Here is a 13,725-nt window from a genome sequence, read left to right as displayed (position 1 = left end):
GTTCCACTCAGGTGTGTGACCACATACGTGTAAGTATTGTGGGTAATCCCAGGGCTGTCTGGCTTGGAGTCTCATGTTCTGTGTATGTTTCTTTTTTTCTCCTTAGGGCTTTACTGTGGTTGTGAGCTCAGTTCCGAATCAGAACCTAGAAATCCAGCCCTATGACCTCAGCATTGATATTTATAGCCGCTACATCTATTGGACTTGTGAGGCCACCAATGTCATTAATGTAACGAGATTAGATGGGAGATCAATTGGAGTGGTGTTAAAGGGCGAGCAAGACAGACCTCGAGCCATTGTGGTAAACCCAGAAAAAGGGTATGTTACCAACAGGGAATCTCAAACCCTCATCAGCTTTCCTATTTATCCCATTTATATTCTTGCTTTCTCTGTTTTTCTGCCTAGAATGTCCTTCCTTAGTCACTACTGCTTTGTCTGTCGTTTCTACCCATACCTCCAGAACTGTTGGAACTAAGTCGTCCTCCACTAATTTCCCCTTGATCTCCCCTGTGCCACCCTCCTCCAAATGTGACGTCCTCCTCTCTTAAATGCCCACTAGTCTATATCTGTGCCTCTTTAGTCCTTTCCAGTTTACCTTATACTTGATTATTTTCAGGCTTATATTTTCTCGGCTTTAGGTTCCTTTATGTAAGAACTAGTATGTCTTTAATACAGAGCTTTGCATTCAATTAATAGTACTTAATTTAATATGAATGAATGATAAGGAATTCAGCAAGGAAAGTAGCTTACTTCAGAAGAGCTACAGGAAAGAGATGAACTGAAGAAGTTAAATATAAGAAATAATTCATATATGACTTTATTTTCAGTTATGAAATGGACTAGAAAAGAAATTTAAAAGTTTGTGTCCAAATCTGATTACTGCTGTTATCTTTTATTTATCATATTATTCCAAAAGCAAAAGTGTGCCTCTGTCTAACATTTTGTTTTATTAATTCCTGGAAGTTAACTCCCTAAGAAATTCTGTGCAACCTTTGTTACTGTTTTTGAAATTAAGAAATGTATTCCATGATCTTTAAAATATACTCTAAAACCTTAAAAAATTACACTTAGTACTATTTTACTTCCTTTTATCTTAACAGAAATATTCTCATTTTGTGTGGTTTCTTATTTTAGTAAACTTAGAGTTTCCTCTTTCTTTCCAGGTATATGTATTTTACCAATCTTCAGGAAAGGTCTCCCAAAATTGAACGAGCTGCTTTAGATGGAACAGAACGGGAAGTCCTCTTTTTCAGTGGTTTAAGTAAACCAATTGCTTTAGCTCTTGATAGCAGATTAGGCAAACTCTTCTGGGCTGATTCAGATCTCCGGCGAATTGAAAGCAGTGATCTCTCAGGTACCCAAGAAATATTATTTCTGTTTCAATAATTGAGATGATTCACTGATAGCATTTGTATTTTCCTTCTGTTGTATTGTACACATTTCTTTACAGTTTTATTCACTAAGAGTAGTCAGCAGCAAGTAGGTTGGGAAGCACTTTTTCTTTAACCATCAACATGATTTTTCCATTTGTTATCTAAAAACTTGCCAATTTTCTTGATTTGGGCTCTGTAAATAGTACGTTTCTAATGCACCTCTTCTCTTTTTCTAATTCTTCCACTCTACTTTACTTCTCATCATCTCTGGCCTGAATTCTAGACTATGATTAGTCTCCTCCCTGTTGATTTTTCCTCCCTGGAAGTTTACACACTGTTCCTGAATTAATTTTCCAAAGCATGGTTTCTAATCATGTCACTGCCATACTGAAAAACCCTCCAGGGTAGTCTCATAACCCAAAGAAAAAAGTCTGGTTGAATGCTTAAGTTGGTATTTGTCTTTCACAAACTCATCGTTAAATGCAAATGATCTTAACATTCCTGGTGTGTTTTAATGAAATTAAATAATTTGTTGATCTTCAAATGTACTTTTTCATTTCTCTGTAATCCTCTGTTTACAATCACAGTTGTTCCCATACCCCAGTTTCTGAAGTCCAAATACTCTGTGTGGCCTTAACGGTGATCAAGGAAATGAAATTAAAATAATACACTATATGAGAGCCATAAAATATAAAGTTGATTATTCCTAGCATTGTCCAGAAAGGTAACAAGTGGCATGCTCTCATATACTTTTGTGAAGTGAAATTAGTAGAACCTTTTCAGAGGGAAATGTGCTGGTGCACTTCCGTTTCAGAGAGCTGTCTTACAGACAACGGGTGTGTTTGCTGAGCATTCTTTGTAATATGTACAAAAAAATACATCTGAGTATATTAAGTGTGTGAAATATTATTCAATAGATGAGGTGTGTAGTGACATAGAAGGATGATTTTTTAAAATTAAGTTGTGTAATGTTATTAAGATTTAGTTTTATTTAAGCACAGTTTTATTAAACATAGGCAAAACACTCTCTGACATAAATCACAGCAAGATCCTCTATGACCCACCTCCCAGAATATTGGAAATAAAAGCAAAAATAAACAAATGAAACTTAAAAGCTTTTGCACAACAAAGGAAACTATAAGCAAGGTGAAAAGACAGCCTTCAGAATGGGCGAAAATAATAGCAAATGAAGAAACAGACAAAGGATTAATCTCAAAAATATACAAGCAACTCCTGCAGCTCAATTCCAGAAAAATAAATGACCCAATCAAAAAATGGGCCAAAGATCTAAACAGACATTTCTCCAAAGAAGACTTACAGATGGCTAACAGACACATGAAAAGATGCTCAACATCATTCATTATCAGAGAAATGCAAATCAAAACCTCAATGAGATACCATTACACGCCAGTCAGAATGGCTGCTATCCAAAAGTCTACAAGCAATAAATGCTGGAGAGGGTGTGGAGAAAAGGGAACCCTCTTACACTGTTGGTGGGAATGCAAACTAGTACAGCCACTATGGAGAACAGTGTGGAGATTCCTTAAAAAACTGGAAATAGAACTGCCATATGACCCAGCAATCCCACTCCTGGGCATACACACTGAGGAAACCAGATCTGAAAGAGACACATGCACCCCAATGTTCATCGCAGCACTGTTTATAATTGCCAGGACATGGAAGCAACCTAGATGCCCATCAGCAGACAAATGGATAAGGAAGCTGTGGTACATATACATAATGGAATATTACTCAGCCATTAAAAAGAATTCATTTGAATCAGTTCTAATGAGATGGATGAAACTGGAGCCCATTATACAGAGTGAAGTAAGCCAGAAAGATAAAGACCAATACGGTATACTAACGCATATATATGGAATTTAAAAAGATGGTAACGATAACCCTATATGCAAAACAGAAAAAGAGACACAGATGTACAGAACAGACTTTTGTACTCTGTGGGAGAAGGCGAGGGTGGGATGTTCTGAGAGAACAGCATTGAAACAAGTATACTATCAAAGGTGAAACATCACCAGCCCAGGTTGGATGCATGAGACAAGTGCTCAGAGCTGGTGCACTGGGAAGACCCAGAGGGATGGGATGGAGAGGGAGGTGGGAGGGGGGATCGGGATGGGGAACACATGTAAATCCATGGCTGTTTCGTGTCGGTGTATGATAAAAACCACTACAATATTGTAAAGTAATTAGCCTCCAACTAATATAAATGGAAAAAAAAGTAAAATTTAAAACTATATTATACACACACACACACATGCATATGCACACACACTGTATACACTGGCAGATTGCCTCCAAAAATGCAATATATCCTATACAGAGACATACATGTGTATACATATACACATTACACATATAATATATGTATATACTATTGTAAACATATATGTTTGTGTATTCCTTGAAAAATATTCAAGCAAATATATCTTGAGAAAGGTTTAAAAGTTTAGCATGCTAATGTGTTAAGAGTATTTCTGAATCATTTAAAGTTTTATATATTTCAATGTATTTGTAATTTTTCAAAAACTAAACAAGTTCTCTCTTCAGGTTCAAAAGACTCCCTTCCATTATGTCTTCTTTGATTCCAAACTGTCATGCACACACCTTGCATAGTATATTCTTTCCTTTAACTGATCACCTGTATCTCTTATATCCCATCTCATTTGTTTAATAGTTACTTATATCCATGTTTTAGCCCTTACTAATATGTCAGTGGATTTTTTTCCCCTACTTTTCCTTTTCTCTTTTTTCTTCAGTTAGGATTATTATAATTTTTTTTAATAGAGGTGATGCATGTTCTTTAGACAGTTTAGAAAATAAAAAAGAAAATCCAAAACACTAACATTATTGATACTTTAATGAATTAGCTTTTTTTTTTTCTAAATTTTTTTTTTCATTTCTCCACTCTTAATTATGACATGGTTCTAACATATAGAAAGTACAGAGTTTCTGCCATCCAACTTAGTCAAATCTTAGTGTTTGACCATACTTGCTTTTGAACCTCCTTTCCTCCTCTCTTGAAAAAAGACATAGGGAGAATTTGAAGCTCTTGTGTCTCCTTCCCCAATTCTGTTTTCCTTCCTTTTTCTTAAGAGGCAACTTTTGATGTGTTTTTTTGCCGTGCATGGTTTGCTCTGTGTGTCTGTATTTTTTACTGTGTATACTGATACAAATTTAAGCTTTTTTACTTTTTAAATTTAATATAGTCTCATGTATTTCTTTGTCACCTGCCTTTTTCAGATATATCAGTTTTGAGATGATCCCTATTGATCCACAAATCTATGTTAGTTATTTTGCTAAATAGTGGTTTCGTTGTATGATCATTCTACAGTTTCTCTATTTCTATTCTGCTGTCTAAACTGCTGTTTCCAATTTTTTGCCATTAAAAGCAGTAGTCTAAACCTAGTAGTGGGATTGCTATGTAATGTGGTATGTATATATTCAACTTGAATATGTCTGTTCACACTGCTCTCCAACGTGATTGTATCGGTTTAAAATCCTCTCTAGAAGTATATGAGTTTCTCCTTTAGTAGTTGGTACTGTTAGACTTCTGAATTTTTACCAATCCAATAGTTTTAAAGGTATATCTGATTATTAATAAAATACAAATTTTTCTGTTTGATATTGAAATTAATTTATTGGGCACTCATGTTTCTTCTGTGAATTGCAGTTCTTAGTTTTTGTCAATTTTTCTATTACTGATTTCTAGAAATTCTTTATTCAGTGTATTAATGCATTATTAAATTACATACATATTCAGGGAGAATTGTTGTGGTTAAAGAATTCAGTCTTTTCATTTATGACTGTGGTGTATCTTTCCATTTAAAAGTCATCTGTAGTGATTTTTGATACATGTTTATACTTGCCTCTATAGAGAAAGATATGTTTTATATAAATCTTTGCTTGTGATTTACTTTTTCACTCTCCCAGTGATGTCTTTAGATGAAAATAAGTTATATTTTTAGCGTTGCACAGCTTATTAATTTTTCCCTGTATGATTTGTGCGTTTTATGTTACGTTTAAGAAATCTTTGCCTACTGCTTAGTTACAAAGATATTTTCTTTTGTTTTTTCCTAACTTTTTTTTTGTTTAACTTGTCTTATTTTAGATCTCTAATCCATTTGGAATTTATTCTTGTGTACCATGTGAGACAGGGGTTTAATTCTGTTTTCTGTGTGACTGATTCAGGACCATCTCTTTTGAGAAGACCATTCTTCCCCTACTCTTCTTTCCTGTTACATTTGTTGTAAATAAAGTAATTATATTTGTGTGAGTTTATTTCTGGACCCTAATGTTCCCTTGGTCACCTTGTCTTTATATTGTCTTAATTTATAGCAGATTTGTCTAGCAGTGTATGTCCTTAGTATTTCTTACCTTGATTAGTATTACCTTAATATTTCTTGCCAAAGATTATCTTGGCAGTTGTTGACATTTTGCATTTCCATATACATTTTAGAATCAGCCTCTTGAGTTTCCACCAAAAACAAAAAACCTAGTAGAATTCTGAGTGGCCTTGCTTTAAGTTTATAGCAGTTTAGGAAAAATTGTTATCTTTATAATATTAGTCTTCTAAACCATGAACATGGTATATATCTCCATGTATTTAAAACTTAATTTCCCTTAGTGTTTTGTAATTTTCTCTGTCGAGGTTGCCTGTCTTTCATTGTAGTTATTCTTTGGTATTTAATGCTTTTGAATGCTAGTGATAAATTAGGAGTATTCTAAATATTTAATATTTCATTTTCTGGCTGTGGCTGAAATACAGAAATACAGTTTTTCTTTTCCTCTCCTACACCTGTACATTGAGTTTGTTCCCAACCACCTTGCTAAATTATTAATAGAATTTTCTGTGTTATGGAATCATTTGTCTACAAATGAGGAAAGTTGTTTTTTTTCTTTTTCAGTCCTTTTCTCCTTGTTGCCTCACTACATTGACTGGGGACTACTCCCCGCCCCAGTACAATATTGAACAAAATAATAGAGTCCCTAGGTATTTTTGTTTAATTTTGTATTTGCTTTCCATGATTTGAGGATAAAGCATCCAATACTTCATTATTAGGTTTTTGCTAAGGTTTTTCTGTAGGTAACTTTTAAAAATCAGATTAAGGAAGTTCTGTTCTTGGCAGAGGAACCAGGGATCAAATTGCCAACATCTGTTGGATCATAGAAAAAACAAGAGAGTTCCAGAAAAACATCTGCTTTATTGACTACACCAAAGCCTGTAACTGTGAATCACAACAAACTGGAAAATTCTTCAAGAGATGGGAATACCAGACCACCTTACCTGCCACTTGAGAAATCTGTATGCAGGTCAAGAGGCAACAGTTAGAACTGGACATGGAACAACAGACTGGTTCCAAATTGGGAAAGGAGTATGTCAAGACTGTGTATTGTGACCCTGTTTATGTAATTTATGTGCAGAGTACATCATGTGAAATGATGGGCTGGATGAAGCACAAGCTGGAATCAAGATTGCCAGGAGGAATATCAATAGCCTCAGAGATGGAGATGACACCCCGTATGCCAGAAAGTGAAGAAAAACTGAAGAGCCTCTTGATGAAAGTGAAAGAGGAAAGTGAAATGGCTTAAAGCTCAACATTCAGAAAACTAAGATCATGGCATCTGGTCCCGTCACTTCATGGCAAATAGATGGGGAGACAACGGAAATAGTGACAGACTTTATTTTTCTGGGCTCCAAAATCACTTCAGATGGTGACTGCAGCCATGAAACATGCTTACTTCTTGGAAGAAAAGTTATGACCAACCTAGACAACTTACTAAAAAGCGGGGACATTATTTTGCCAACAAAGGTTCGTCTGGTCAAAGCTATGATTTTTCCAGTAGTCATGTATAAATGTGAGAGTTGGGCTATAAAGAAAGCTGAGTGCTGAAGAATTGATGCTTTTGAACTGTAGTATTGGAGAAGACTCTAGAGAGTCCCTTGCAATGAGATCCAACCAGTCCATCCTAAAGAAAATCAGTTCTAAATGTTCATTGGAAGGACTGAAGCTGAAACTCCAATACTTTGGCCACGTGATGCGAAGAGCTGACTCTTTGGAAAAGACCCTGATGCTGGGAAAGGTTGAGGGCAGGAGGAGAAGGGGATGACAGAGGACAAGGTGGTTGGATAGCATCCCCGACTCTATGGACATGAGTTTGAGCAAGCTCCGGGAGTTGGTGATGGAGAGGGAAGCCTGGCACGCTGCAGTTCATGGGGTCACAAAGAGTTGGACACGACTGAGCGACTGAACTGAACTCTTGTTAGTTTGGTGGAATAAATCAAACTTGGCATGATACATTATCCTTTTTTTATATTGCTGAATTTGATTTGGTAATGTTTTATTTAAGATGTTTACATCTGTGTTCATGAGAAAGATTACCCCATGGTTTTCCTTTCTTACCAATATAATGCACTTGTTGGAGTTTTGCCATCAAAGTTACATTGGCTTAATAAGAAACATTTCCTTTTTTCCTGTTTTCTGAAAAAGGTTGATTTAATGTTGGTAGGGTTTTCTTCTTTTTTTTCCCCCCTTCCTTTTATATACTCACAGATAATCCTATACTTTTGTCATGGGTTATCTTTCTGCTTAGAGTCGTTTATACTAGAGTAGATTTAGTATATGCTTTAGTTTGCTGAATAAGTATGTCTTTTCATTGCTGGTTCTGGTGTATTTTAACTGCTCTTAGAGTAGATCTTGGGTCCTCTAGCAACACTGTTGACCTCTCCTCATTTTCTCCAGTTGTTCAGTTGAGGCCATCCTTACACTACCACCAACTCATCTTTTTTTTTTTTTTTTTTTTACCATTCTTTCTGCTGCTGTTTTAAATTTAATTTTAATTTTTATCAAAATAATACATGTAAATGTGGAAATCAAGTGGTTCCACTTGACCTGTAAAAAAAAAATCCAAGTTTACTTCTCTGCTCCTTCCTCCTGTTAGTTCCTACTCTTAGAGGCATCTCTGATGGTTCAATCAAGAGTCATTTTAAAATAACTGATTTAAAACAGCTGCTTCTTGATGTTTAAATTTTAGACATCACAATTTGACTTTTTTTGATGGAAGATGAGGGTTTGCTGTCTTAAATGATATATCACTAAAATACCCATATGAACTTTTCTATCATCCACCCAGCTAAATTATCCCATCCAACTTAAAAACTATGATTTTTTAAAAAAAATTAAACCATAATTTTTAAGTTCATAATTATTTGTTATTTATGCATATGGAAATATAACCATCACCTTCATTTCTTTCTGCAGCTTTTTTCCTCTCTGAAATTATTTTTGTCTAATTTACATATTGTTTCAATATATGCAGATTCAGCAACCAATCTATGTTTTTTTTTTCCCTGTGTCACTGGAGTCATACCTCTTTATCATTCTGTTTCAGTCAGTCTGGATTGGCTTGCTCTAGGCCAGCCTCCTTTCACTGTTATCCTGGACATGTACTTGCTGGTCTTCTTGGTGCTGAACCTGCTGTTTGCTAGTTTCTATTTGTTTGGTTCATTCCTTTTCCTGAGAGATCACATCCTCTACTAGCTACTTGAAAGGAAGTTCATAGGAGATTAATCTAGGTCTGTTGCTTGTCTCTTATCCAGCTTGTAAATTTTATATTGCTTTTCTACTCTCATGTCCTATTTTTCCTTATGCTTACTTATGCCTTCATTGTTTACTATCATTTTAGTAGATTTTTAGGAGGGAGTGTAAGTAGACTTGTGTTTAACTCACCATGGATCGGAATGTTGACTTACTGCCTTCTCATATGTATCTCCCCACCTTTCTCCATTTATTAAGCTTAGCTTTATGCTTGGCTCTTTCCTGGAACTTCCCCTGATGTTTCCAAAGTATTAAGCTAGTATCTTTCTTTGACTGAACTCATCAACTAAGAACCAGGGAAAAGTTCTATAGATATTTGAAGGATGATTAGGAGGAAGAGGAATGGATATATGTTTTCTTTTTTTTTTTCCATTTATTTTTATTAGTTGGAGGCTAATTACAATATAGTAGTGGTTTTTGCCATACATTGACATGAATCAGCCATGGATTTACATGTGTTCCCCATCCCGATTTCCCCTCCCACCTCACTCCCCATCGCATCCCTCTGGGTCTTCCCAGTGCACCAGCCCTGAGCACTTGTCTCATGCATCCAACCTGGGCTGGTGGTCTGTTTCCCCTTGATAATATACTGTTTCAATGCTATTCTCTCAGAACATCCCACCCTTGCCTTCTCCCACAGAGTCTAAAAGTCTGTTCTGTACATCTGTGTCTCTTTTTCTGTTTTGCATATTGGGTTATTGTTGCCATCTTTTTAAATTCCATATATATGCATTAGTATACTGTATTGGTCTTTATCTTTCTGGCTTACTTCACTCTGTATAAGGGGCTCTAGTTTCATCCATCTCATTAGAACTGATTCAAATGAATTCTTTTTGATGGCTGAGTAATATTCCATTATGTATATGTATCACAGCTTCCTTATCCATTTGTCTGCTGATGGGCATCTAGGTTGCTTCCATGTCCTGGCAATTATAAACAGTGCTGCGATGAACATTGGGGTGCATGTGTCTCTTTCAGATCTGGTTTCCTCAGTGTGTATGCCCAGGAGTGGGATTGCTGGGTCATATGGCAGTTCTATTTCCAGTTTTTTAAGGAATCTCCACACTATTCTCCATAGTGGCTGTACTAGTTTGCATTCCCACCAACAGTGTAAGAGGGTTCCCTTTTCTCCACACCCTCTCCAGCATTTATTGCTTGTAGACTTTTGGATAGCAGCCATCCTGACTGGCGTGTAATGGTACCTCATTGAGGTTTTGATTTGCATTTCCCTGATAATGAGTGATGTTGAGCATCTTTTCATGTGTTTGTTAGCCATCTGTATGTCTTAAGAGAACATAGGCAAAACACTCTCCGACATAAATCACAGCAGGATCCTCTATGAACCACCTCCCAGAATATTGGAAATAAAAGCAAAAATACACAAATGGGACCTAATTAAACTTAAAAGCTTTTGCACAATGAAAGAAACTATAAGCAAGGTGAAAAGACAGCCCTCAGAATGGGAGAAAATAATAGCAAACGAAGCAACAGACAAAGGATTAATCTCAAAAATATACAAGCAGCTCCTGCAGCTCAATTCCAGGAAAATAAATGACGCAATCAAAAAATGGGCCAAAGAACTAAACAGACATTTCTCCAAAGAAGATATATGGATATATGTTTTCTATTTGAATGAGGGCGAAGCAGTTGGGGTGGTGAGGAGTGGGGCACAGATTTCAACATATGGTGTGAAAAAACTTTCTCATAGTTCAGTAACAGAGTTGGTTGCCTTTCCAGAAGCTGGATGGCTTTGTGTCTGGGGTATTTTAGAAATACTTATTTTGAGGCGAAGCTTAAACCAGGTAATGTATGAGTCTTTCCCAGTGTTCTGAGTGGCTGAGTGAGTGAGGATGTTGTTCTCCACAGATGCCTTGAGTGTGCTCACCAGGTGTGGGTGGCCAACAACACAGAGTGCTCTGCCCACCACCACTGCTTCATATAGAGAAGCACTGTTTTGTATGTTTTATGTATTAGAGAGCCTCATAAAATTTAATTGGAAAAAAATGGACTGGTTTAAAAATTTTTGAAAATGCTTCTGAAGTTCTTTTCTACGTTCCTGTGAACCCAGTATTTACTGTGTGTTGGACACTTATTTGCTCTTGATTGCACTTAAATGTCTAGTCTGTTATCTGGTATGTATATATCTTTTCATCTCAGAAAGATTTTTGAGTTTTCTGCTAGAGAGCTTATCATATTTTCCTTCTCAGTACTTCTAGAATCCTAATGGGTTTTCAGTCAATAGCTCTTGAATTTTTGACTTGACCACATGAATCATTTCTGTTGAACATTCTCCTTTCCAAGGGGCCAACCGAATAGTGTTAGAAGACACCAACATTCTACAGCCTGTGGGACTGACTGTGTTTGAAAACTGGCTATACTGGATCGATAAGCAGCAGCAAATGATTGAAAAAATTGACATGACAGGTCGAGAGGGTAGAACCAAAGTCCAGGCTCGAATTGCCCAGCTTAGCGACATTCACGCAGTAAAGGAGCTGAATCTTCAGGAGTATAGTAAGTACTGATGGTGTATTGCTAGTCACAAGATTCATGTTTGTTATTAGACGTGACAAAAATTAAGATGTTGTGTGTCTTCTATTTTAAGATTTTCATATACTTTCTAGTTTTGCCATTTTTAAAAAGTCTCCATGTTTTTAAAACCTTAGACTCACCTGGAAATTTTTTTATTTTAAACATGTTTTCCCTATAAAACAAGAGTTAGAGAAAGGAATGGTGTGTCTCATTTTCAAAAATCTCCCCACCCAGGAACAGCAAGGACTTGCTCTTCATGTTTTCTCTTTCTCTCCTTCAGCGTTTTAAGAATACTGGTGTAAAGCCTGTATTAATATTTCTTTTGTTTCACAGACATCCTCATGGTTTCAACAGAAGCAGAAGTTAACATTTATATAATGATGAATAGAGTTATCATGAAAATAAACCTATTCTTTGGCAAAAACAAAGCAAACTAAAAATTAGCGTATAAACTTAGAGAAGACTATGCTTAATAAATGCTTGTTTTTTTTCCCCCTTTTAGTTAAGTTTGTCAACTCACAGCCTAGGAAAGTGGCCATAAATTATTGAAAACTTGAAAATGACTAGTCATCTTGGCTTAGTTAATATGTGTTAATATAATACTATTAACTCTATAGTATTAATATTAGAGTTAGTATTAATATTTTAGTATCAACATTATTATAATTTTTGTATATATAAATATATTATTTATATATATCTTTATTATAGTGTTTAGTATCAACATTATTAATAAGTTAATATTAATAGTAATTAACACTGTTAACTCTGTTAACATAATACTGTTATATCTGTCATCAGATGTACCCTCCCAGCCATCACTACTGTAGATCTTACACAATTATATCAGGAACGCAGATGTTAAAATGGAGGACTAATGAGAGAAGTATTCACCCCTGAACTTCTCAGGACAGTGTTTTCAAATCAAATTGGAATATTTAAGAAAGAAATAGGAATGAGAACACCATAGGTTGTTCAAGTCTCTCTTGTGTTGTCACTGTTCATGAACTTAGAAGTTAATTAGAGGTATCTGAGATTTAATAGTTAGAATTGTCATTGTATGTTATAACATGTAATTCATGCTGAGTACTTAATAGAAATAAGGTAGACGTGATGTAATGGCTAAGTATTCAGTTGATACATGAGCTTTTTATGGCAGAAAATCTATGGATATTTTCAGAATTTCAGGGGGAGTGTCTCTTTTTATAGTTCAACACTTAAATATGGTTTATATTTAGAAAAACTTTATTTTTCAAAATTTCTAAAAACATTAAAGAAAAGGAGATTGTTTATCAAGAGTGTCTTGGAATTAAAAGGTTGAGAAACACTTCTGTGTAGGTTGTCCATTCTGATACAAGGACTGATGTCTGCTTTGGGACATCTATATAGTATTACACATCTGCTCTTTTGTGCATAGCTGACTCCCTCCCTCTTGTCAACACACGCTGAAGCAGGACTGATGTCTTACTGACAAGAGTCAGATAATAAATGGGTGGCCACATTTGATGTTGGTATTCTGGGATGATAGCTGTCAAGTTGCTTTTGACGTGAGCTAAGTAGAAAAGTCAAAGCAATGATTTCATTAAATATAACTTATGAGACAGACTTTGAAATGTGCCTGACAGTGTATTTATTTAATTTAACCCAAATAGGAAGAAATCAAGCATTTGTAACATTGCAAGTTCTTTTGCGGTTGACCAAGCAAATAATTTTGATGGTCTCTGAGTGGTTGAATTCATGTGAACTTAGTTTTTCTTCTAACAGCTCTTAATTTTTAGCAGATTCCTCCTTAGAATACACTTTTTGAGTAAAATCATCATGTCTCTCAAAAAGGTAGAATTTCTGAGTTAAAAATCTTTAGAAGAATTTTTATATTTTAAAGAAAATAAGATCCAGGTTTCAGCGTTCTCCCCAGCAATTTTTTTACTTTGAGTAATCAGCTTTTCTTATTCACAAAAATTACCATGAGCTATACTATTACCTTACTTTATTTTAAAATATTTTATATATAAATATGTAAAGACAGTGGCTACATATAAATATTTTGTGTCTTAAATTGTCCTTGTTTACTTGTAGATTGTATAGAGATGGTGTGAGTAATTATATTCAGTGGAAATAAAGTCCAAAGGAATTTTGCATTTGATTTTCTTGGTAACTCATAAATGATTGATTTTGGCTGGGCTTTTCTTCCTCCCTCCCTCCCTTGCTAT

At 35.3% G+C, this 13,725-nt stretch overlaps 1 protein-coding gene across 6 annotated transcripts in view; it reads left to right on the top strand.

Annotated features, from left to right (window-relative positions):
• LRP6 (LDL receptor related protein 6) overlaps positions 1-13,725 on the top strand; it is a 173,332-nt gene that overhangs the window by 137,142 nt on the left and 22,465 nt on the right. For all 6 annotated transcript variants that reach the window (XM_043880589.1, XM_043880586.1, XM_043880587.1 and 3 more), the window contains 3 exons: positions 107-318; positions 1,164-1,354; positions 11,288-11,497. In XM_043880589.1, coding sequence (XP_043736524.1) covers positions 107-318; positions 1,164-1,354; positions 11,288-11,497 — 613 coding nt within the window. The remainder of the gene's footprint in view (positions 1-106; positions 319-1,163; positions 1,355-11,287; positions 11,498-13,725) is intronic.

Source organism: Cervus elaphus, chromosome 22, assembly GCF_910594005.1.
Source record: "Cervus elaphus chromosome 22, mCerEla1.1, whole genome shotgun sequence".
Taxonomy (NCBI): domain Eukaryota; kingdom Metazoa; phylum Chordata; class Mammalia; order Artiodactyla; family Cervidae; genus Cervus; species Cervus elaphus.
The sequence above is the reverse complement of the archived record's forward strand: the minus strand, read 5'-3'. Positions and strand labels throughout refer to the sequence as shown.